Here is a 26,668-nt window from a genome sequence, read left to right as displayed (position 1 = left end):
GTAAACCACACACCCAGCCAGCGGCTCCGCCAGGCCCAGCCCCGCTGTGCATCAGAGCGAGGGCACAAAAGGGAGACAGGGGAATAATAGTTTGCTTGTTGATTTTAAATTTGGAAATCAGGGGACTCGTACGTGTCAGGATGTCACCACTGGACAGAGGAGGAGACACCAGCCAGGACGATTTTTTTTTAGAGTTATCATTTGCCAGGCAAAATTCAGTGATATATGATACAGATCGCCCTTAGCCAAATAAGAGTCTGATCAGTCACTAGCACTGAAGAATGCACCTCTTGGGGGAGAGAATTTAGTACTCCAAAGACTGAAAAGAAAAAATGGATGGACTCCTTTGAGGAAATAGGTTACTTTCCCAAAGCTGATATCAGTAATAACCTATAGTTGCACAAGGTGGGGCAGGGTGAGGGCTTGGGTAGTACACTCTGAATAAATGTATATTTTATCAATCAGTTTGCTCATTTTATTATTTGTGTGACATTTTTGAAACTGAGAACAGAACTCAAAGCCTCGAACCCTGGCACTCCAGCACTGAGGGATCGGGGAGTTGAGTGCAGGATGTCCTGAACCTGCCCCAGCTGAGGAGAGGAGCAAGGCCGAGTGGAGGGAGGAGGAGGTGCCCGGAATAGGCCTGATGTCAGGGCTGAGGAATGCCAGCGATGTGGGCAGGAAACGCGTGACCGTGGCGGAGTGGGCCACAGACAAGCAGCAGCGGCGGCAGCAGCAGCAGCAGCTTTCTCTTCCCCCTCACCTCCCAACAATTCTCCCAGCTTCTCCCCTCTCCGCAGGCGCCGGTCTTAACATTTACACTTTTTGACACTGGCAGAATTGTTGCAGTGCACAGAGTCCTGGAGACTTTTCCTAGGTTGTCCCTGTGAACAAAATGCCCATGAACACATCTGTCTCCATACCGAGCCCAAGTGTATTTCTTGTTTTACAGCATCCGGAGTGGGAATGATGCACTACAGAAGCTTGCAGTGGCCAAAAACCAAAGTCATGACTTTTAGATCAGGTTAGGATTTAGATGGGGTCATCCATGCTGGTTGAAAAAGGGGTTCTTCACCCATAAATGTTTGAGAACTGCTGCTCCACCACAAAATATAATGTGCTTCTTAGTTCTGACACGACCAGCTCTGTGCGAGAGATAGTGTTACCATCATTACAAGTTCAAACATTGCCAGGCTGTGGATTTCAATCACATAAATAGGAGGCAAAAGTGCTAGGACCCCTCCTTTTCGCTCTCTATTCCCACCTAGACAGATTTGCATCACCTGAAGCAGAACCTCTCAAGATCTCACTATCAATCCATCTCCCCTCTTCTCCCCCCCAACAAATACAACACAGTACAGGGAAATTGACAAAATTAAGCCCAACAATTGGCTCAATAGAGTAGTTAACGATTTGGGAAAACAAAAAAACAAAAAAACACTGTGGCTCTCCAGGACCAGGGTTGGCCAACCCTGCACTATGTATATGTGGGACTATCAACCCTTTCCATTATTCCTGATCCAGCTTGTGATAACTGCTTTTAACTGGAATTAGTTTTTGTGGTGTACAATGAATAATGTGACTATAAAATAAAAACCAACATAAAGCACCAGCTCATATTTTTCATAAGAGTTTATTCAACTAAGCAAGGAATTTGAGCTGTGGCTGCAGAAAATATACAGAAACCGAAAACGCAGATAAGAATGGCTTCCATCTGTGTCAATTTTTAGCTTATGAATCATTTAATCTTCCTGCATGTACCACACTTAAGGTGGGCAATGCTGTGAACCTTCAGGAGAGCACCTCCCCCCTTGCATTGTGTTAGAGTGGCTCATGGTTAAAAGTGACCACAGGCTACTTCATTTGTTTTGCATGAAGTCACGCATAAAACAAACAAACTGAAAACATTGCAAGTTTCCAAATCTCCTCAAAATAGACAGAGAGAGAAGCAGATGCTCTTTGTAGCCATGGTAACCTAATGTTGGTTAGAGAACCGGGAGCAGAAGCCCGGCTGTGTCTCAGAGCTTTCTCTTTCCTCTAAAAAATGTGCCCGTCTTCAACGTCAGCTGGAAAAGTCAATGTAAGCGAAAAGTCAACTAGCTAGAAGAGAGAAAAATGAACTTTAAGAGGGATTCAATAAATATTCGCAAATGTTACTCACCCCAAAGGAAATAAAAATATATATATTTAAAAGATGATTTGCACAAACCTCATGGAGTACTCATGCGGAAATGCTTTTTTCTACATCATCGGTCAATATATAGAAAGCAAAACCCAACTGCAATTCTTGTGACAAAACAACCTTCCAGTACACAAGACATCGAAATATGGGAGGGGGAAGAATGCTGACAGAATGAAAGTGTAAAGACAGAGCAACAAGGGAGAAGAGCTGTGACTAAACGGTTTATCAATTCAGTTTATAATACATTCGCTACCAAGTTCTCCGAGTCTTGGGTGGTGCTTGTAAGAGGCTTCTCTCAATGACTGAAGCTCTGATGATTATCCAGTAGAGGCAGGGATCCTCTCTCTCGCTCTCTCTCTCCTGGTTCACAGGAACTCTATATGATTATCTGGCACAGGCAATCGCATTTACACTTCAACACCAGGCACCACCCGTTTGAACCAATCACAGACACTGTGCAGGCACTGCAGAGCCCACTGCAGCGCTGAGCAGAAGCTCCCAGAACCAAACAGTCTGCACCAATAGGGCCTCTGCAGCACTTGCTTGGAAAGCTATCATCTCCCGTGCTGGATTTCAACTGCCAACTAAAACAATCATTAGGTCTGTTATCTAAACCCAAAAAATAAATGTATCCAATTCTGGAAATAAACCAAAAATCTTCAATAAATTATATACAATCAGATTCAGTCAGAAGTCAGCTTTGTCTTTTCAGCTTTTCCAATTGGTTGCATACACCAGGATAATTCTTATCAGAGAGCCTTTGTAGTCGTCACAGCTGAGATTTCTATCTGAAATGCAAATTTTTCTGGGAAGTCTTCTCCTAACTGAGCGCCAGGTATTTCAGCAATGGGATTCGAATAACAATTTGTCTGACTACAAAAGTGCAGGTGCTTTGACACGAGACGAGAGAGAATGAATTATTCAAATAAAAGGAGGGAAGCATTTTAAATGTGTGTGGTTAATCTTCCATCAGGTTGTAACCCAAAGCAAAAGGAGAGCTTTATGTAGTTGGGTTTTTACTGGAGCACTCTGGGAAAAGCAGCATTGCTCAAGGGCACAGCAGTCACGTCTCACCTAGGATTTTCCGATAACAAGGCCACAGTCCTGACCGCTACTTCACACTGCTGTCCAATGTGTGTAAGGTTAGACAGGACTGTGTCAGGCACCAGCTTCACAAAAGTGACAGAAAAGAGTTCAGATGTCCTGCAGGAGCTATAAATACTGCCTTTTACTCTCAATTTCATCCAAATATAAAAATTTAACAAAACGTGTAATAAACGGTACTTGTGGACATGGTCAATAAGTCAAGACTCTTTATGGTTCAATTGTGGAAATGATATTCATAAGCACCCTACACACACGACCTAAACACACAGGGCAGTGATTTGTAGGGTGTTGTATGGGACACCCAGTAGACCCAATTCCCATGTATTGGCAAGATCCAAGGAATTCTACCTAAGGGTGAAAGGTTAGGACACTACGGAGTGGCAAGAAAAACAAGATCAGCAACAGAGTCTTTTATCAATATGTGCTTCTTCTGACCTTTAGAACTTCGCACATCTGCAGAACAATCACTTCTGTATTTCACAATGATGGTGGTGGTTGTGTTGAGGGTGGGTAAGGCGTGTGTGTTGGGTGATTGGCGGAGGAGAGGGGGAATTTTAAATCAAAGAGGCTCAGAAACAAAATAAAACAAACAAAGTAAAATCTTGTGAATATATCTTGTAATATCGAGAAATATCTTGATAGACAGCTGTGAATAGAAAAGCACTGTGAATTAGAAAACTAAAAGGCTTCTACTTCATTGATGCCAAAGGTAGTCAGTGTCAATTTGTTCATATTATTGAGAAAATGGGTTTGCATCTTAGAGGAGTAGCAAGAGTACAGAATTATTCAGTGCTCCGATACAGTTTCTCTCCTCACCTGCGTACGCTACAGAAGGAGACTGGGCTAAAGAGAGAGAGGGGCCAGGGGTGTACAGCGAATATCAGGACAGGAAAGCTTGTTGCTGGTAAAGACAGGATGAGACTTGCCATAAGAGAAGCAAGGCATTTCCCTCTTTCACAACCTCATCCATGACTGAGAGAAAAAAAAACAAAAAAACAATTATAATAAAAAAAAAAAAAAAAAAAAACACACAGGATACTCATATTACCGCCTGCCTCCATCTCCGCCACCCGCTCTGCTCCTTACGCTGTAAAAACAGCCCTATTAATACAGAGATTCCCTTATAAGGCGAGGTCAGTGTAATCTAAACACGAGGAACTGGGCCTGCGCTTCACACAAGTACATACAGTCCAAACTGCAAAGTTTGCAATGGAAAACTTGGCACTCATTGGGGACTTAATGTTTCAACTTTTTATAATACATACATATCATGAGTTGGTATTATAAATAAATAAAACTTCATGAAAGATGCATCCAGGATGTCTCCTTGTATTGTTGTGGTTTGTAGTCAATTATTATAGTTAGAAAATAGGGGTAGGCTCTATTTATTCTGAAAACATATCACCATAGATACATTATTTTGTATACAGAGAGAGAGAGAAACATGTATATAGAAAGACAGATAGATAGATACATAGTGACTATAGGAAGTGTCCACCCTGCTTTTTCAGGTTTTGTTTCGTAACAACCTGATCTTTTGATGCATTTAACGGTATTGTTCAAATCAAAGTGTAACATCCCCATTTAAATGCGTCTAAATTTCAGGTTTGGCCAATTTGCAAAGATGCAAGGAAAGTGAATATTTCCTAGAGCCACGGTATGCATGTATGCGTTTGTATATTATATATATGCAAATATATATAAACAAATTTTGATATTTTACCATTTTGATCATGGTTTATTTTGAGTGTGGTGTTGTACTGATGTACAGAAGCTGAGGGGGAGGTGCCGAGGACGGCATGAACTCATGACACTTGAGAATTGGTTTTCGTAAGCACTTTCCTTGTGCCGTTTTATTCACCGCGCACTGTACAGTGGGCCAATCACAATTCTTTTAGTGCGGTTTCACGAGTGTAACTTGACCTGGCTGTGTGTAAACGGACGTGTGCTGCAGAAAACAGGAGTTCTGCAATTCAAAACTGAAACAAGTCTTACAAGAAAAGAAAAAACTACTTTGAGGTTTAGCACTCGAGACCTGAAAGTTTCCAATTAAAATGAGAACAAGAAAATGAAACTCTTAAAATTATTACTTTAAAACTAAAAACAATCCAGAACCTATTCTTTCATCCACAATATGATATTTCTTAGCAGACACCTTTATCCTGTGCAACGTACAATTCTTACAGTATATTCAAAATTTTTTTACATAAATTGACACAGCTGGGTTTGTACTGGTGCAATGCAGGTACAGTATCTTGCTCAACCGTACAACAGCAGCGACGCCTGCCTGGGATTGATCGAACCCACGACCCTCCGCTCAGGAGTCCAGAGCACCGACCACTTCTCCACACTGCTCCCCCAGAAATACCACTATTAACATCCAAAATACCACTAACCACAATGAAACTGTTATAGTGCCCAACCCAACCATACTTGGAAGATCATTAAAATCTCAGTTACCCTGCCTGATCCTCTATTGCAAGCCAAATCAAAAGGTTTTCCAGTGCGAGCCTGTGAATTAAGCAACCCTGCTCCCTGGTCTGAGCCGCAAATCTGAAAGTAGCCCTTATGTTCAAGATCCACCTGCAGGCAGACAGGAAAATCCTGCCTGCACTTCTACACCTCTTTCCAAAGATAACATTCATCCATCCCCTAGTCACCCAGCTTTACAGGCTTAACTTGTTGTTTTGCTGGAGTTTTTTTTCCCCTCTGTGCGCATCTGACAGGAATGCTTTCGAATTCCCCTGTTCCTGTTCCCTCACATCGCCGCTGGTCTCAGGCAGTTATCTCATTCTGAAAACGTTCTTGGCTTAAAGATGGAAAAAATTTATCAAGATGGCCATTGTTGTTGGTTTTGTTTTTTACTTTTAGTGGGGAAAGCGGGGGGAAGGGGTGCGGTCCTGAATCTGCCTGTCAAAGGAATCACGGTGGGATTGTCTGTTGTGTTGTGTACGTCATCTGCATGTCATACCCACTGTGGACTACACACTGTGAAAGCAGACCTCATGGTTTACCTCACCGGTCCGATCATCACTGTCAGCATGTTCCTGATGGCCACAACTTGACAGGAAGTGCTGCAAGTCCAAAAATAAAGAGTTGGCCTCTGCATCTGCCACATATTGACCACCTGTCACAATTTAATTTGTCGAAGAAGTTAATTTCTACTCATTGTAATCAAACTGTACTGCTTCAATGCAAATGTGTAGTTCATTTCTCTCAGTGGTTAATTCTGCAGATGCATCACTCGCTGACAAAATCATATACACTCACCTAAAGGATTATTAGGAACACCTGTTCAATTTCTCTTTAATGCAATTATCTAACCAACCAATCACATGGCAGTTGCTTCAATGCATTTAGGGGTGTGGTCCTGGTCAAGACAATCTCCTGAACTCCAAACTGAATGTCTGAATGGGAAAGAAAGGTGATTTAAGCAATTTTGAGCGTGGCATGGTTGTTGGTGCCAGACGGGCCGGTCTGAGTATTTCACAATCTGCTCAGTTACTGGGATTTTCACGCACAACCATTTCTAGGGTTTACAAAGAATGGTGTGAAAAGGGAAAAACATCCAGTATGCGGCAGTCCTGTGGGCGAAAATGCCTTGTTGATGCTAGAGGTCAGAGGAGAATGGGCCGACTGATTCAAGCTGATAGAAGAGCAACTTTGACTGAAATAACCACTCGTTACAACCGAGGTATGCAGCAAAGCATTTGTGAAGCCACAACATGTACAACCTTGAGGCAGATGGGCTACAACAGCAGAAGACCCCACCGGGTACCACTCATCTCCACTACAAATAGGAAAAAGAGGCTACAATTTGCACAAGCTCACCAAAATTGGATAGTTGAAGACTGGAAAAATGTTGCCTGGTCTGATGAGTCTCAATTTCTGTTGAGACATTCAGATGGTAGAGTCAGAATTTGGCGTAAACAGAATGAGAACATGGATCCATCATGCCTTGTTACCACTGTGCAGGCTGGTGGTGGTGGTGTAATGGTGTGGGGGATGTTTTCTTGGCACACTTTAGGCCCCTTAGTGCCAATTGGGCATCGTTTAAATGCCACGGCCTACCTGAGCATTGTTTCTGACCACGTCCATCCCTTTATGACCGCCATGTACCCATCCTCTGATGGCTACTTCCAGCAGGATAATGCACCATGTCACAAAGGTCGAATCATTTCAAATTGGTTTCTTGAACATGACAATGAGTTCACTGTACTAAACTGGCCCCCACAGTCACCAGATCTCAACCCAATAGAGCATCTTTGGGATGTGGTGGAACGGGAGCTTCGTGCCCTGGATGTGCATCCCACAAATCTCCATCAACTGCAAGATACTATCCTATCAATATGGGCCAACATTTCTAAAGAATGCTTTCAGCACCTTGTTGAATCAATGCCACGTAGAATTAAGGCAGTTCTGAAGGCGAAAGGGGGTCAAACACAGTATTAGTATGGTGTTCCTAATAATCCTTTAGGTGAGTGTAAATTACTCCTTAAACAAAGTCCATAGAAAACCAAGTGTTTTCACCCAAAATTATATTTTCTTTAAGATGTTTTGCCCTAGCGGTACTTTTCTTAAAGCAACACATCTATTGCTCATTGACCATTATCTATTGGTTACAAATTTAGCAGCAACTTCAACAACAGGTCTGTTCAAGGCCAGAGCAGTATTAAAAATAACATGTGCACAGTTCCAGCAGGAGAAAACAGGACAGCTAAATATAAGAATTGACCAGGTGAAGATAAGTTCAGTTCTATGGCTACATTCATACTTATAAGGACCATTCACACAAATCCCAGCAGAAATCAATTGGTCACTGTAACTGCAAAATGGAACAAGAGGAGCAACATTTTATGCATTTATGCTTTTATTAATATGAATGTGTCCTTGGTATCTCAAGGAACAAAACTTGAAAGGCCTTGGGCCACACCCAAAAGCAACCAGTTTTATTAATTTATTATATCTCATATCAGAAGCACCAAGGAGACTATAGGTACAGCAGAAGATAACTGTGATCTAAAAGTTTAGCCTTTGACTGAAATGTGTTGGTTCAGAGAAACTTGAAGGAAAATGTACTTGGAAGAGATGTCCCCTGATCAGGTTCTCTCCCCAACCCTCCTCCCCTGCCCGAGTACCCGAGCGTGTACCCTTCAGCACAGTGGACTGGGGAGAGTAAAACTAGGTCTTTTGTAGTTCTCCCTGAAGCATGGACACCTTTATAATGAGTGGGACTTCCAGAGGGGAACTGTGGCTGGAGAGACAGCTTACGAATGCATGGGATTTGGCATCAATCAAATACATGAAGACAGTAACCGGAAGAGTTGGTTACAGCCAATGTGAAGGCCTGAAGCAATTATTAACAAGCTATTGGTATCTGCAGTCAAGTGCCAGGAACACAGGCTCTATTGATTTTGATTGATCCCATTCATCAAGTTCTTGTCTTTGTATTTCAGACAGAATTACAGGCGACGACAATTCTGAGAAAAAAAAAAAAAAAAAAAAACACACACCAGGACCGTCTATAAGTAACTTCCTGAACTGGACAGATGGAACAGGTGTGAAGTATCCATCAACTGTGTTGGTCAATAATAGACAAGAACAAAACAGCTCTATCAGTTGGCAATGCAAATCTCTCCCTCTCTCTGACAAGGCTGGGTGATCCAAGACCTGCAGTGGAGGCTCCTCTGCGACGTTGTCGAAAACAAACAAACTGGTGCCCAGATTGAGCGATGCCAGCCCCCACTGCGCCAGAGAGATGCTGTTTCACTGCTCCTGCCACTACCTCAGACTACAGCCGCCGTTCACTGCGCTGGAGGGGCTGTGTATACCGGGCCTCCACTTCTCACGTACCGTGTTTATATTAGGAGTGGAGTACAGGAATATTTGTCAGTTAGCAAAGTGGGCCAAGCCAAGCTGGCCATCCTAATCAGGCGAAGTCAGACTGAGCACGTGCAGAGCAGTGTGTGCGCTCTCCCTGTCCCAGTGTCTCGTGCGCTCCAGGGTGCAACCAAAGTACAGTTTCTACAGGCTGACAGGAAACCTGGACTCGTTGTTGGTGGACGTGGGGAGTCGGGGCCACTCTGTGCCACTGATCACACAAACAGTTATTTAATTAATTTGAATAATTTAATGGTAGCACAGGTGTAGTGTGGTTTTGGTTTAATTTTTTAAGGTTGGAATAAAAAAAAGTTATTTAAACATATGTTAAAAAAAAAATGTATGTGGTTTGGTTTTGTGCAAAGATTTAATATGTATATTTTGTATAGTTTGAAAGGGGGAGGTGTTCTGTTTTGTTGAGAATGGTGATGTTTGTTTGCTTTTTCTATGTGCAGAACTATGTAGTTCTCTTTTATTGTGTCCTTTCAAATTTGTAATAAAGGTGTTAAAAATACAACTCTCTCTCTAACACACACACCACAGTATATTCGAGATCACTGGTCTGTACCACACTAATTACGCTGTTCAATTACTGACAAGAGAAAGGACACTGGTAGCGCCCTGCTGAGCACCGGCTGTAATTAAGACAGAGCTCCTGAACGCAGGGGCTCATCAAATATTTACCACAACAGTTGGGTTACGTGTCCAAGGCGTTGTTGGCTCCAAAACGGTAACAAAGCTGCACAGGTGCGAAAGTTGCCAGTCTGCCAGTGCCAGTTGCTGTGTTATCGAGTGGCAGTGAGTGGCAGCCCGTTCTCCAGACTCTGGCAAAGTATACGCTCTCCAAGGAACAGGCCGTGTTGGGCTGATATTGACTTCATTAAAAAAATAAAATAATACTAACCCCTAAAAATCCATATCTTTTTAAGTCTTTAGTCAACAGATTTTATTCAAACGTTTAATTTTTTGGGTGGTTTGCATGCCACTTACAATTTGCAAAGAGATGTACATATAAAACAGGTTATTCTGTGATGCAAAAGCACTTCCCATGCCTCATGAAACAGTTGCAGTATTAGTGTTATTGGGAGGCAAATTACAAGACCTCGTTTCACCCTGCTAGGTGACGTCACACAGAGAGGTGAAAATTCAATGCCTCCCCGTCACATGACACGGATTTCCAATCCCATCTGAGAAGGACGGTACTCAATTTGTCTCATGATTATATAATGGCAGCACTCGACACGCACTTCATGTACATTGCGTTAACAAAATAACACTTCCTCAACAGTTGCTGCCAAGCATTGGTCAAAGCAACTCTATAGCAGCATAGCTTCTAGTCTATATCCTTGTAATATGCATTTCCTTCATCTCTGTAAATAATCTGCTACACAATAAACTGTCCGCCCACATGTTGAACCTTTGGGTAGACCGACAATTTCACAAAGAGCATATTGCATCACTACAGAGGGAGAGAAAGGTGTGTATTTCAGGTATATCAGGCACTGCTTCAGCTTAATCAAGCCCCACCCCTTCTCCACAGACTCACACAGACTTCCACTCTCCTCCTGTTCTCCCACAGTGAGTGAGGATACACCAACTAGGGTGTCCTGATTATTTTCCTTTAAACCAGGAGAGTGCAGCACTGTACTGATATGAAGCAGTAACACAATAAATGATTGCCAAGCCCCCCCCGTCTGGCTGAACTATCTTTGATGCACCTCAATTTGTTGATTTTCATTGGGAAACGGCCTCCTTAACCAGAGCTTTTGACAAGTCAGGTGCAACACCAGTGTGCTACCAAAGACAGCCAATTTTTATTTTTTCCCCTCATTTCCTGCACCTGCTTCTGGCTTAAGCTGATCATACTGCGAGAGGAAACTCAAGGGCTGGATACTTCGCACACGGCTTGGCAGCAACATAACTCAACACACTGACAGTCGGCAAGTGTTCTCCAGCTGGAGAGAAATAACAATCCTCGTCCCTGAAAGCACTGTTACACACAGATTGCTTTATAAGGTGCAACTACACCTCCCTGTCATGACAAAAACTGAACCATAGTACCTCACTGATCTCATACTCTACCACAGCCTTGCATTCCTGGAGTGAAGCTCATTCTTTGTAGCAATTGATAATTCCCAGGAATGCAGTGCCTGGAGGAGATCTTAGGAGGAATATAAGGCTATGGGGGAAGTCCAAAGAGAAACTGGGGAAAGTGTGTGCCATCACCCCTGGGATAGTCTAATGCAGGAGTTTTCAAACCAGTCCTGGAGTACCCCTTGCCCTGCTGGTTTTTGTTCCAACCGAGGTCTTAATTGCTTAATTGAATCCTTAAATCGACCTAAGAAAGCAATATACCATTCAATTAAGTAATTAAGACATAGGTTGGAACAAAAACCAGCAGGGCAGGGTACTCCAGGACCGATTTGAAAACTGCTGGTCTAAAGAACTGTGGATGTTTTTTGCCTAGTTATGGAAGCAAAAGTGTCTCTGCCACTCCAGCTGTACTGTACACTCAGTCTGTAGGGAGAAGGGGAGAGGACTGGTTTGCCCTCACTTTAATCTAAACTTTAGAGGCAACGAAGTGAAATATTAAGAGCCAATGCAGCTTCAATTTGCTTGCAAGCAACATCTTTTTTTTGTGTGCCTGTACTTCTCCCAAACACAAGGCCGCTTCAAATCATTTCCATAATCAAGCACCATAGAAATGAATATGAAAAGCAGTTTAGACGTCACCATGAGAGATTTTTAAAACCAAATAATTTTTTCCCTGATTATATTGCAAATTTGCAGCCACCAGACGGAAAGTCAAATTCTATGTAGATTAACATGAATAAAAATACATTTGACTTCTTATACCATACGATTCATATGGAGTAATATGGAGATTCTATATATATTCTAGTGATTGTGTTAACCTTGCAATACTCTATATGTACAACAATGTATGTTAGAGATTAATAATCTATGTTTCCTTGGACTAAGTCGACTGCTAAATAACTTTAATAATAATAACCTAAGAAACTGTGTGCTGGACACCCTTTTCCACAGCTGTGCATAACTATGCTCTTGCGTAAATTGAATAGGTGATGTATTAAAGAGATTGCTTGCCAGTGTAGGTGCTGTTAACTGGTGGGAAACTAGGCAGAATTCAGTCAAGACCTCCATTTCCAAGGCCTCTGCTTATTAAAAGCTGGATTTGCATTCCACACACGGAGAAAACAAGCATGTTGCAACTTGATTTTAAAGATGACCTGACCTGACAATAATCTATAGACATGAATTCAAACACTTTTGGGATGTAGGGAGACTGGTGGAGACCAATGTCACACTGCAGTGGGACGATTCAGACTCGCGTGCAGCAGTCAGAAAGTGCATGCAATCGTCAATAGAGAATACTGAAAAAAACTAAATCGCATTCCTTGCATCATAATGCATATCCTTTAGCACAAAAGGCCCTGCTGTTTCATGTGTGAAGCACTTAGATTAATTATAATACAACATTTTAAATACAGTACTGTGCAAAAGTTTTAGGCAGGTGTGAAAAAATGCTGTAAAGTAAGAATGCTTTGAAAAATAGACATGTTAATAGATTATATTTATCAATTAACTAAATGCAAAGTGAGTGAACAGAAGAAAAATGTACATCAAATCCATATTTGGTGTGACCATCCTTTGCCTTCAAAACAGCATCAATTCTTCTAGGTGCACTTGCACACAGTTTTTGAAGGAACTCAGCAGGTAGGTTGGCCCAAACATCTTGGAGAACTAACCACAGCTCTTCTGTGGGTTTAGGCACCTCAGTTGCTTCTCTCTCTTCATGTAATCCCAGACAGACTTGATGATGTTGAGATCAGGGCGCTGTGGGGGCCATACCATCACTTCCAGGACTCCTTGTTCTTCTTTACGCTGAAGATAGTTCTTAATGACTGTCGCTGTATATTTGGGGTCGTTGTCATGCTGCAGAATAAATTTGGGGCCAATCAGATCCCTCCCTGATGGTATTGAATGAAGGATAAGTATCTGCCTGTACTTCTCAGCATTGAGGAGATCATGCATTCTGACCAAATCCCCAACTCCATTTGCAGAAATGCAGCCCCAAACTTGCAACGAACCTCATTCGTGTAACGCTCTCCAGCCCTTCGGTGAACAAACTGCCTTCTGCTTCAAATCTTGACTCATCAGTCCAGAGCACCTGCTGCCATTTTTCTGTACCCCAGTTCCTGTGTTTTCATGCATAGTTGAGTTGCTTGGCCTTGTTTCCATTTTGGAGGTATGGCTTTCTGGCCGCAAGTCTTCCATGAAGGCCACTTCTGACCAGACTTCTCCGGACAGTACATGGGTGTACCAGGGTCCCACTGTTTTCTGCCAATTCTGAGCTGATGGCACTGCTGGCAATCTTCCGATTGCAAAGTGAAGTAACCACACCAAATATGGATTTGGTGTAGATTTTTCTTCTGTTCACTCACTTTATATTTATCAATTAACTAAATGCAATCTATTAACATGTCTATTTTTGAAAGCATTCTTTTTGTACAGCATTTTCTCACACCGGCCTAAAACTTTTGCACAGTACTGTAGCTTGTTAGTGTTCCCATTTTATACCATTTAGCACTGCCAAGTGTCTTTCTACTCAATTGTACTGAACTACTGTATTCAGCAGAAGCTAAAAGTAAAATCATGTCATAGTCACCCACTTTTTACAGATCTATACTTCCCCAAGCTACAGGGAAACACTAGTGTATGTACTGAAGAGAATCTGCTCCAGTTTTTGAAGTTGGCCCAGTATAGGTTTTCCCCTTTGATCTAGAGGAGACACAATTAACACTTTACATTATCGATGAATCATGCTAAGCAAAAACTACTAAAACCACCCAATGTAGCAATGAGAAGTATTGATCATCACACTTTAAACATTTTACAAAAGGGGGTACTTTATAACAGACTACTCACAAAGTGCTCCTCATGCATGACTTTAATACAATAAAATTCAGCTGAATACCAGTATAGTTAATTTAAAAACAGAACCCATACAATCTCCAAGGTCAGTCCTAATAGTTATTTTTTAATGGGAAACATGTCAATAAGAACTAGTGCTGCCACTGCCCACTCACCACAAGAGGCAAGAGGATCCTCCCATCTCTTCCTACTCAATTCTTGCCAATGTACTTAGGCCTCGAACTGTCCAGGGTTTCATGTTCCTCAACGCTACTTGTACCTCAATCTTAAATGGGTGGGGTCAAGATGCATCAGCATCCAAATAAAGAAAAGGTGGTTGCATTCGCAGTCAGGAAAAAGGCATAACTAGCCAACCGAAACAGCCACATCAATAGAAGAGCATGTGTTTGAATGACTAAGGAGCTCCAAATCAGTGACTCATTCCAGACATCAAGGTTAAAAGAAGGAACTTCAGTCATAAATCATTTTTTTCCAAGATTGATTAAGAAAGACTGTCATTTAGCATGGCTGGGGTCAGTTCCAGATTTCCCAATTCAGTTCAGTTTGTAATTCCTTTCTTAATTAATTTCCAATTCCAGAAGAGCCAACTCTGTCAATGGCAACATTAATTAGAAGTGTGACTGAAAAAGGGAATTGGAAAAGTGGAATTTGACAGTAAAGCACAAAGAATGTCATTGCATACCATGGTGTTATTATGATTTCCGTATTTTATGTAAATTGTTCTGGGAATCAGTGATGTTTTTTTAATATGCTGTTGACAAATAATGTGATCCTACTAGTAAAAGATTGAAAGTAATGACACATTCGAAGAAATAAGATGAGTAATAAACGTCCACAGCTGCTGCCAATGTGCATTAATAAAATTACCAATTTAAATTTTGGGTGTTTTTGGGGGGAAGGGGGTTTCCAAATAAAAGTATTTTGCTGAATGAAACTAAAAAGCTGTAATGGTTAGTACACATTTAGATCGTTAACATTACATAATACAAATGAATACATACATGAAAAACACAATCCCTCTAGGACCTCCTACAGCAGGACTTCCAACAGCCTGGCGCTGGGAGGACTGAAGTGCAGTCTATGGAAGTTGGTCGAGTAACACGCAGGGCCCTACTTATAAAGCAGGGAATACTTCTCAACATATATGTGCACCTTTGAAGGAGGGAGGCCTGAGCAGAAATCTTGTTTTCAAAACCAGAACCACCCTACTAACATGACCTGCAAGTGCATGTACTCTTCTGCACACAGAGGAAAAGAATCCCCCCCCTGACATTAATCTTCCAGACATGCTGACGTTAGTGGTCTTTATAAACACACATTCCTGCTCAGGTGTCAGAGAAATGCCGAGGTGTCAAGATGTCCTGTACTCTGTCAAGGTCTGACATTCTAGTATTCTTCAAATTCCTACTTGCCAACTCTGTTTAATACAAATCTGACATGGGTAGGAAAAATAAATAATCCATAAGATCTGGCCTAAAACAACCGTTAAAAAAAAAAAAAAAAAAATGTACCATTGATATATACTAGAATGATGGATCAGGAGTTTTGCTCAAGCACAGAAATACAATTTTCATTATGCAGCTGGAAGATAACTGAATATCATGATTAAAAGTTGGAAAATTTTAACGATTTATTTGACAAAACGTCTGGAGGGAGAACCCAGATTTGTTAGTTCTGTCTCTGGATTATCAATATCCTTCTTTCTTCCTCAAATAGATAACTGTCCCTTTAAAACCTCCACTGTAGACAATGCTGGACACCCGGTCTCAGTATAGAGAGTCTTCCTTTCACTAGAAAAGATCTGATAAATCTATGTAAATTTCTCTGGTTTCTCTGAACAGAACAAAGTAATGTTAATACCTAATTAACAGTTAGTCCACTCCATGAACCAACCTACCAAACTGTTTTATCAACCAATTACTTTTATGGGACACAAAATGAATTGGCTGGCATGCCATGAAAAAGCGTCTGCCTTCCAGCTCAGAGCCGCCAAGTTGTGCGCGTCAGGAAATGCAATTTTTGTGCAGAAACTGAGCACACTGCAGTCCTTCTATATGTTCCTGTAATAGGAGGAAAAGGGTCATATTTTAGATGCTGCTTAAATTTGGGAAAAGTTTGGGCTTAAAAATATTTTCATGTATGCATGTTCAGAGAAACAGAGATATTTCAAATGCAAGCACTTTAAATGAATTGATTAGGCAAGACACATATCCTCTAACCCGCTGTCCATCATTCATAGTAAGAGATTGAAACACTGGACGGCCACTGCACTTGGGAGACGGCTTGTTCAGCAAAACCTATTGTGCATTTTTAAGGAGCAGACTGTGATCTCCTGGGGAAAAAGAGGATATCAGTGAGCCAAGGAGCAGAAAAAATTAGGACCAATCTTAGGTTGTCCCCCAGTGAGTCCGTAAAAGTACTTCTTCCTTCCAACCGTTTGGCCTGTGGTTTCTGTGTATTGTATGCGTGTGTAAAAGTTACCTGAATTTTATTAGCAAAAACAGAAGAACATGCGTTTCCGACATTACAATTAAGGCGACTGTCCAAATTTTGTTTGTGTCCCCAAAGTAGACTTTTTGGACTAGGATATACAAACCATTCTGCCAGAGAAACCGAATAAGCGGTGATGACAGAGACAGACACACAGAGAGCGCGAGACCGATGAGGTGCCAAGCTGGACCTCTCGCATCGAGCTCAGACTGTACTGTATTCATTTCAATGAGAGAGACAAGTACCCGTCATTCCTGGGGAGCCTGTCCAAGACCCATATCCCTAAAATCATTTTCCACAGTGGGGGTGTCGTGAGTCTCTATGCAGCTGTTCAGGGAAGCTTTGAACTCTCCTCCAGCCTGAAGGGAAACTCATTCCCTTTAAAGCCTTGAGCTGGCTGGCGTCCTTTGCTCTCTTCTGTGCCAAGCAGTTCCTCCCGTATCCCTTCACTCACATCCAATAGGCAAACCGGCTGCTATGGTAATGAGCGAAGGAGCATCAAGGACTAGCCTTCGATCTTCCGCCAGGTAAGACATGCCCCACCCCTGAACACAAACACAAACGTATCCCCACAACAGCCTAGAGTACTGTTACAATTAAATAAAACGCCTACCAGTATAAAATCCTTCACACACCACACCCAAACCCTTGCACTACATTAAAAAAATAAAACCTTTTTAAATACAAGTAAATAATTACTGTCGCATTTGGTCTCAAATTCCAGGGTGACTTTTAAGATGCATTAACTAATCACTTGATTATAAGGAGGAGATATTCTGTAGGCCCTGATGTACACTTCACTGGGAGTGGCAAACAGATATACAGAGCAATTCGCTGCAAGAGGGCATAAAGGAAACCGGACCCACTCCATGACAAGAGGTGAATTCCTGTTGGGTCAACAGTCAAAGTTTCCTGCAGCACAATGACAGGGCTGCCCCCACCATGAAAATAAAGCAGTAAGGGGCCCGATACCACATGGCTCCGGCACGCCACTGCACTGTTTGACCAGGGAGCTCCCTTGACTGAAGGAACATTAAACAGGCGTTCCCCCACCTCACAGTGACACATTCCCTTCCTGCTGGACTGGAGGCAGCTGCAGCAAGAATGTGTTTATCTGCGTGGGTGTGGATTTGGTGTGCGAGAGTGTGTGTGCATGATCTTTAATTTGATTCTGGCTGTATGTGAGCCTATGCATCAGTTTGGCTTTGCGTTTGTTTGCCCCTTAAATGTTTGCATGTGGCTGAGTGCATCTTTCGGCCCTGGAAGGCCAACTCATCTACTTTGTGCGTGTCAGGGCTAATCTAGACACACAGAGAAAATACACAGTAAGTTAATATCATAAGAAAACGAAACAAATGCTACATATTACAAAGCCACTGCAAAGAACAAATTGAGCCGCCAGAAAGATATTTTCAAAAGGAAAAAAAAAACAAAAAACAGGTTTACCCTTATCTGTCTGCTTCACACCACTGCACACAAGCAGACACTTGGGAAGTGAGCACTGTTATATATAGATAACTGTGTTAATTGACACGGCACAACTCTGGTGAGAACTGTGTAAGGAGTGTTAGTTAGCACTAGTATTCACAACACACAAATAGAAACTCAGTCTGGGGGCAAACATGATAATGCAAACTTATCAATTCTCATACATAGTGCTCTTCATGAAACCTTTCCCTTCAAAAATTAGATATCCAACTCGCCTTTTTGTTTTTTTTGGCAGGCAATGATACGGTAGACCACCCATAAAAACTGGTCTCCCTCCATTAAAACTGACTCCAACAACAAACTTAGGCAGCCTCTGTAATATGGAGTCTGAAGATTTTCCACTTTAGAACGTAATTTAGTGCTGGCTGCAGCAGTTCTGCTGTATCAACGGTTTCACACTGTTGACACAGACAGAATCATTTTTGGCTTGAATGCTTATGAAGTCATCCTAGATTGGGATGTGGAGGGGGAAAATGCAGTAAAAATAGATATCTGTTCTTCTAGAAAACACCCTGAGCATATCTGGAAACTTCATTACGTGGGGCTACAAAAGTAGATCCTAAGGGTCACCCTTTGCTGGGCCTGACAGTAGCTGAAAGATGTGAGAATCACAACTATGAAGAAGTCACTAAAGTATGTCTCTTCTGGATAAAAGGGGAAAGCTTTATTAAGCATGGTAAAATTAATGTGATTCACCACAGTAAATTACAGACTGGTGTTTTTGTATGGCCTAGAATTACTGGATTCATATACAAAAGAAAAGTTGGCCACTACCTCATCTTTTTACTGCAACCATAAGCTGAATGCTAGTAACCGCAAAAGTCCCTACAATGTTCGAAGACCCATCTGCTTCTGTCAATCCCAACATCTGTCAGGCCGGTCTTTTCACCACGGCGAAGCGAGACACCAAGTTGTTCTTTTAACAGTGCAGCTGTGCCATGACGTTTTTCTTTCCATTCTTCTCCAGAGAGAAACATTGGAATGTAGTTCTTCTCTTAAATAAGCCCTTTAGGTTCTGTTGTGTACAGTTTCCTGTTGGCTTTCTATTCAAAAGGAATCACTGGCTTTTTACTGGAAAAACGTTGTCACCTCATACACATAACCTTGTTTCACTTCCAACTTGCAATCCCAAAAGAAAGATCTAGTCCTTGGAACTATGAAGGGAAGTGAGAGTGCGTCTTCTATACATGTGTTTTTTAAACCCTAAGTAAAGACATCTTTACAACGTATATATTTGCACTTAAGAAATAAAAAAAAAAAGTTTAAAAGGTCAACAAATTTGATCATTCCTCCGATTTTAATCAAAAGCACTCAGGAGACGTATACGCACAGCAGAACTTTATTGTGCGATTTAAAAGTTTAACAATAAGTCCAGGAGTTCAGACAACCCCAATAGAGGTACATAGTAAAAGGTAAAGAGTTTATTTTGGCATAGACATGCTTGACTAAGGGAACAATGACCTGGCCATGAGGACAAGGTCACTGGAACCCCCCACCCCACTAGGTGGAATGAATCACTCCTGCAAAGGCAGTGTTTAGGGTGGTGGAGGGATGCAAAGCGATGAATGCTGGGAAGGCAAGTGTGTTGCCAGATACTTATGCTTGGGAAGGGTGGAGTCAGGCGTGAGATTGGGGGTTGACCTCCTCGTGAACTTCTACTCTGATCTATAACAAGCTCTGCAACTCAAAACTTGCCAAATTCACCCTAGAGCAGCTGAGGTTCAAAGAACAGCGCCTCGGACACAGCTGTGATGTTCTGGTTAGGCATGGTGCACCACACAACACCCGAGTGATAGCCACAGCTTCTGTCCAGGAGACTTAAGTGGATGTGACATTACATAAAGTCATCCTGTTGTGTTTATCGCAGAAGTGATGTTTGTTAAAGTTACTGCTGTTGACAGCCACAGTGCACTATTAGTTCAAACAAAATAAGGGGGAGGGAGCCAGCTCTAGTTGAAGAGGCTAATGCATACGGTCTACTTTCTGAAACAGATCCTATTCAATGTCGTTGTCCTGAAATAACTCTCAATGAGCAAGCACAGTTTTGCACCAATGGAAAGCCAGCTTCAAGAACTGCTTCGGAATAGGCAACCAACATGTAGGATTGGATTATAATAAAAAAAAAAAAATAATAATAATAATAATAATAATGTCATTAACCAAGTGCAAATATAAAATAATTTGCAAAGCCATCCCTGTCTCATGTATGTTGGAGAGGTTTTCAAGCTGCCTGTATCTGTATATTGCAGTATGGAGATGCATATCTACAATGACTCTGCAAACTTACAGCCATTTCATTCTAATACCCATCAAAGCTGCACTATAGGTGGTTAGTAACAGAATGCCATCTTCTCTGTTTTGAGGGGGGGTAAAAAGTTCAGTTTTTAATGCTTGCTCATTCAGAATTCAGGAGCAACACATGCATTTGAACACTATAGGCACTATATCTAAGTGTGAGTGTCTAGCTGCACAAAATACACACGCGCACACAGAAACACAAGCCTGCGGGTTACTGCGCTAATGTACAACCAGCAGCCTACACACCTACCTTCCTCATCACCGCAGGGGCCTGAAGGGCTGTAATAAATTAGCAATAAAACAGGTTAAAATCCACAGGCCTTGGAGTTCTGCAGAGAGGACAAAAGTCAAGTTCTTCTCCATTCCATATGGAAAATTGCAAGGTACTATATCTCTAGCTGATAAGCATGGGGTGGTATGTCACTGAAATCGCTTTCTCAGCTAACTTAATTACATAAAAGGAAAAAAAAAAAAAAAAAAAAGTTTTATGATCAAATTCAATTTTTTCGCCCCGTGAAGTTCTCGTCAACTCAGTTCAAGCACAAGACTGGGAACCTTGCCTTGCAATTTCATTACATTTAGCACCTGAATAAACAAACACACAGCTGCCCCCCCACCCATCCGAGAGGGAAAAAAAAAAAAAAAACGGAACAAAAAAGGCAAATCAGCACAGCGACATCATCCCGTTTTCTGTATTTACTCTCCCAAGACAAACATTGGACACACTGGGGTGAACAGAAAGACAATATCAGTGTTGTTAATAGTGACAAATAGGGGACTGATTAACCCATGAGGAAACTGGTGCAATTTATTAGAGATCACAGAACCACTTCTAATTCAATTCCTTTTTATTTCATCATCATGGCCATTTCCACACCCTTCTCTAGTTCAGGCTATAATATGCACGCGAGAGGTGTGGCTTTGAGGCTTCTGGCACTGATGCCATGCACCTAACCTGGAAGCAGCAGAATCACGATTGAGGAGAAGGTTGGCAATCGAGTGAAGCAGGCCTGGCAGGCTTTGAGGCTCGATGGTTCCTGCCCTGCTGATGAAGTCCTGCACAGGTGTGCGATGGACCAGCCTTGGAGGTTTTGCCCCAAGAAGTCATGAGCACAATATTATTACATTTCACTGCAGTCCTCACAGAGCATTAATGTAAAACACAGATATCAGTGAATGCAGGCCTGTACTGAGGGGGTTTTTTTGCACAGAAAAAGAAAGAGAATGGAACGCAATGGAACCAATACTACAGTGGAGACATTACCTAACCTACAGGCAATGGAAACTAAATCAACAGCTGCAATAATGCATCACACCAGGAACCACCCCAGTGCTGGAGTAAAAGGGTTAAGGGCCGACACATAACACGCACCTCATGGCATTCTAAAGAAACCATTATAGAAACTACAATAGACCACAGTTTCCCTAAAAAAAAAAAAATCCACAATGGGTTGGGCCACAGACCAGAACCCACAGAAAGGAGAGCACACATTCCTGGGATAAACACACACAAGACTCAATATGTATAATTTTTGAATACGGTGACGGCAATCTCCCAGTCAAGCAGAGCACACAGTCCACACCCACGGAAAAATTGATTCAAAGCAAGTTTCACAAGCAGATTAAAGCTTGGTGTGCAATTCAAAAGGGGTTTTACGCTTTGTGTCCATGCAGAAGTGATATCATTAGTCAAGTTTCGCCATCCTAGTTTAGGCAATTAAAAATAACCTACATTTTGCATATAGATGCTCAGCTAGGCTACGTAATCAGAGCACTTCCTGTTATTAAAGTACAGCCCTGTTAGCCAGTGCAGTTTGAAACCATCTCAGAATGACACACAGGAGCCACAGCAAGCTTCAGCTGGCCCATACAGGAGAAATGAAGTGCCTGGGACACCGCATATACTTTCAAAGGCAGGTTCTGAAAAAACCAAACCAGATTCCTGGAAATTCGATTATCCAACTGTTTTCCTTCACTCCCCAGTCAAGAGCTTTGGAGAAGGAGGAGGGAGTGTTATCTGTATAGAAAAACAGCACTCAAACAACGATCAGCACTCTCACTTAACATTGTTTCTGTTTGTGAAAGACACAGGCTGGTTTTAGCGGTCTGCCAACATAACTGGAAATCAGGGCCGATAAAGGAGGCATAGTCGATCCCATTCTCTATTCTAAGAGTGTAATCGTTTAGTCCAAACAGGTAATACGCGCAGGCTATCAACTCAACTGGAATGGCTCAATCAGAAACCGAACAAACATCTCCCCGTTTATTTGCTACAAAGCGAAGTTACCTCAGCTCTGTCACTTCCAGTTTGGGCCCAAAGCATAACTCGCACATAAGGCTCAGCATAGACGCATTGCAGCAAACGACAATGCATATTGATGTGCAGATATCAACAATATAATAAATGAGTTGCTAAAAAATCTTGTCCATTTGTCTGAAGATGATTGTGCACATGGTTCTATGATTGGATTAATGAAGAACTGAAGTTGTTGGACAAATGTGTCTGGACTGTCAGCCTATACCTATGATTATGAGTGGAGGCTTTTTATTAGTGGTTGAGTTACAAACAAGGAATCACCATAAGCTTTTGAAATGTGTTAAAATCCAAGTATTTTGTATGTGCATTTACTCAAAATAAAACAGTCACTGCAAAACACTGTCTCCGTGACCCGAAACATGTCTGTGCTATACAAGGCCATATAATTGAGAGTTACGGTGATCTGGTCTAAACGTGCTGAGATGGTGGAGCTCACTCTTTTAGATCATTCAAAAATAGACTGAATGGGATCATCAGGTGACCAAGTTACTGGGCAACAAATGCACACGATGGGATGGCTGGCCTCCTCACATTTGCATACTTCCTTTTCCTTATGCATTTCCAGCCATGCAATGGATCTGCGGAATCCTTGTGGCTTTCCCAAGGAACTCCTGAAGATGAGAAACAGGCCACTCAGGGCCCTAGTAATTTTCCCTAATCGACGGCAGCATCGAGAGGAGTATTGAAAGATTCTGACATCATCCGCAACAAAGCGACTTGCCAATTGACTTTATTCATATTAACAGATGCCATTTATCTACTCTAGCCGGTTTGGAGAGTGTTTGGCATTTAAAGAGACCTGGAGGACCAGGACTGGGGAGCCTTCTCTCATTAACTTAACTGTAAATTAAATTAGTTTTAAGTTGGATAAGGTAATAAGTTAGATGGATTAAGTTAAAGTTAAATAAGTTAACATGAGTGGATTTGGACCAGTTCACATTGGGTCAAGAGAACCTGTCTGAAGAACAGAAATCCACTGACAATCAGAACTATTATGTATTTGTTTGTGTGTTTGTGGAGTAAGAACATTATTTGTACCTAAAGTTGCCCTGTTTCATAAGTTGAGAGTTTAATCACAGGGCACCTGATCGACAAATGCAAGAATGAAGCCTTAGTTACAGAATGAGGTCTAGCACAATAAGACATACAACCAGGCACAATGGTTTTTACATAGCTAAACAAGATAGGCAGTAAAAGCAGCACCACACACACACACACTGGTGAAAGGCAGAGGAACATTCCTAATTTAAATAGCTGGAAAAATTCATCAGATCCTTGCCTCCCTCCTACACAGAGGGAAAAGAATGTGCAGCCAGAGTCGATGCTAATGGTCTCAGACTCAGGAATGTACCTCTCTAAAAATGCAATCAGCTCACTATAGACAGGGGAGAGAGGGAGAGATGGAGGAAAAGAGAGCGAGGGAAGGATATTTACTTTACTGCGAGACTAACTTGACTAAAAAACATCTCTTACATCTCCAAGAAAGAAGAAAACGTGAAATCTGCAGAGGATCACAGATGTGGGGGAATACAAAATTCTCAGTTCAATCTTAGGACAAGCGAAACAATTACCAGCCTTTCTAAGCTGGCTTGCAGTTTTAATACAAGTAGGTCATGATTTCAAATGAAGGATGATACATGATTGATAATTTACTACCTGAGTAAACTCAAATCTAAAGCCTAACTGTAAGACTCCTCTCTCTTTCTCAAAAGCCCTATAGGTGTGTCCAGAGTGAAAGTAATCTTCTCTTGTGGAGCTTGTGCCGACTGCACCAGAGGGCTTCAACACTGCACAGCTGTGTGTGCAGAATTATAATGTTTCACGCCAACTTAAATATGTATTTCAGTCTCTTTTTAAAGTGGATTTAAAGAAGGAGTTGTTAGCATTCCAGAAGTCAACCACATCATATAGCAAACTTAAACACAGAGCGGCCTAAATCTGAGTCCTCCTGCATTTAAACTTTCTTATGAGAGAAAATACTTTGTTATCAGGGAGATCGATGGAACCTATTTTGTCTGCCATTACTTCTGCAATGTATATTTTGGGTTTGTTTGGGCATGGAAAGAAAAAAAACTAAATGATGCAAACCACTAGGTGATTTTATCTAAAATTTGAGGTGGGACAAAATCTAAAGTCTTCAAAAAAGCGAGTCTGCTTTTGCCACAAAGACAGTGCTCACTCAATCACAGTGAAATGGGTGAATTACCTCCATGTCATCACAAGATTTCCCGTTCTCAGGGTACTTTCACGAAGGCTCTCAAACACCCCTGGAGTTTCTGCACATAACTCCCTTAGAAACCTACAGCAGATAAATCAATGGCACCCGTAGAAGCGATAGGAGGGCGAGGTGGGGGGCTTCCTACAATGTGAATCACTTGCAGATAACAGTCTGGGACTTTTCAAAACTCTCCTCACCTTTGAGAAGTCAGTCAGGGGGCTTTTATCTACCCTGTTCCCCTACATACATCCTACTTTCTTGACACATCTGCTCATTTAAACAAGACAGTAGGCAGACTTGAGCGCTTGCCTTCTCCACTGGGAGAACTGTTATGAAGAGGTAAAAAGAGTAAAAGAGGATCAAGAAGAAATGCGTCAGATTGGGAAGGTCTTCACCACAAGGAATAAGTTGGAAGATTGGGTTTTGGGGTTGTGGATTCAGAGCCAACACCTCCTGCGCTCAGCATTGAGACAAAGAGACGCCAACAGATATGGCAAGCCGTTGTGACATTTAATCCATAATTGCCGATATCAAAAATACAACTGCTGATATCAGCAATACACGGTACGCCGTTGTGACATTTATTCCTTAACCGTACGTTAATTAGTATGCATTTTTGATAAAGAATACAATTGCGGATATCAGAAATATAACTGCAGATAAAGAATTAACTGCCAATTGTTGATATCAACAAATGTATTCTTGATATCAGAAATGTATGCTAATCAGCATCCGGTTCTATTTTTGATATAAAAATTGCATAACTAATTAACATCCGTTGACGTGTAACTTAACCCTTTACACTCTGCCCGATTATTTTCAGATCATATAAATAAACGTATCAAAATATAAATAAAATAAAATATAGAAACTAAAGACCAGGAACTTAGAGCCTAGCTTGAGCTACAGGCTTACGAAATCGGCCATTTCTCATAGAGTACAAACAAGAACTCGAGCAGATGCAAATTAGTCCTGTACACTGTCAGCTGATTAGCCCTTATAATACAAAAGACCACAACTTGTTCTTTCATTTGATACAAGATAAATGCATATGGTACAAATTATCAAGAAGAAACACACAAATAAACAGGAAATGCCAGTAGAGAATAGCAATACCACTGAAGGTGTTCACAGTGAACAGGCAGTGTCAGACATGAACAATGAGAGGAGGCCAGTCTGAGAGTTTTTCACATTCACATTCTTTTCTGAAGAAGGGGAGTAACTATAACATGGAAAGCAATGTTAATTAGTATGTATTTCTGATATCAAAAACACAATTGTTGATATCAAAAATAGCAGGTTATTCTTGTTATCAACAATTGTATTTTTGATATCAAAAATTGAATTCTTGATATCAGCAATTATGGATTAAATGTCAAACAGAGCAACTTTGAAGAGATGCAGGATATGCTGTTGAATTCAGTAGCAGGATTCTGGCATGACCATCTTATTCATCGCTTGATGGGTTAAGGATTCATTCAGTCTCATAATATGTACTCCTTTGCATTAGTTTGTGAGAATGTATGTTATGGGAGCAACAATTTTTCTAGGCAAATTGAAACAATGCCCTTTGTTCACCAAATCAGTTGTATAAAGCTCTTGCTTATCCACCGTGTGCCAAGAGATAAGATCTAACTCCACAATAAAAAAACATTAGTGTCACTTTTGATCCAACACTGTTTGGAGGCCGAATTGTCACTAGGGAGTCTGTACACCGACTAATCAATCACCT

General features: G+C 41.5%; 1 protein-coding gene across 3 annotated transcripts in view; it reads right to left on the bottom strand.

Moving 5' to 3' along the window:
- LOC136718370 (unconventional myosin-Ic) overlaps positions 1-26,668 on the bottom strand; it is an 84,236-nt gene that overhangs the window by 46,355 nt on the left and 11,213 nt on the right. Inside the window, exon 2 of one of the 3 annotated variants that reach the window (XM_066696073.1) lies at positions 20,652-20,680. The exons of the other annotated variants lie outside the window; for them this stretch is intronic. Coding sequence (XP_066552170.1) covers positions 20,652-20,660 — 9 coding nt within the window. The 5' untranslated portion in view covers positions 20,661-20,680. The remainder of the gene's footprint in view (positions 1-20,651; positions 20,681-26,668) is intronic. 3 annotated transcript variants of the gene reach the window in all.

This window comes from Amia ocellicauda, chromosome 22 (assembly GCF_036373705.1).
Source record: "Amia ocellicauda isolate fAmiCal2 chromosome 22, fAmiCal2.hap1, whole genome shotgun sequence".
Classification (NCBI taxonomy): Eukaryota; Metazoa; Chordata; class Actinopteri; order Amiiformes; family Amiidae; genus Amia; species Amia ocellicauda.
This window is presented reverse-complemented; position numbering and strand designations above follow the sequence as displayed.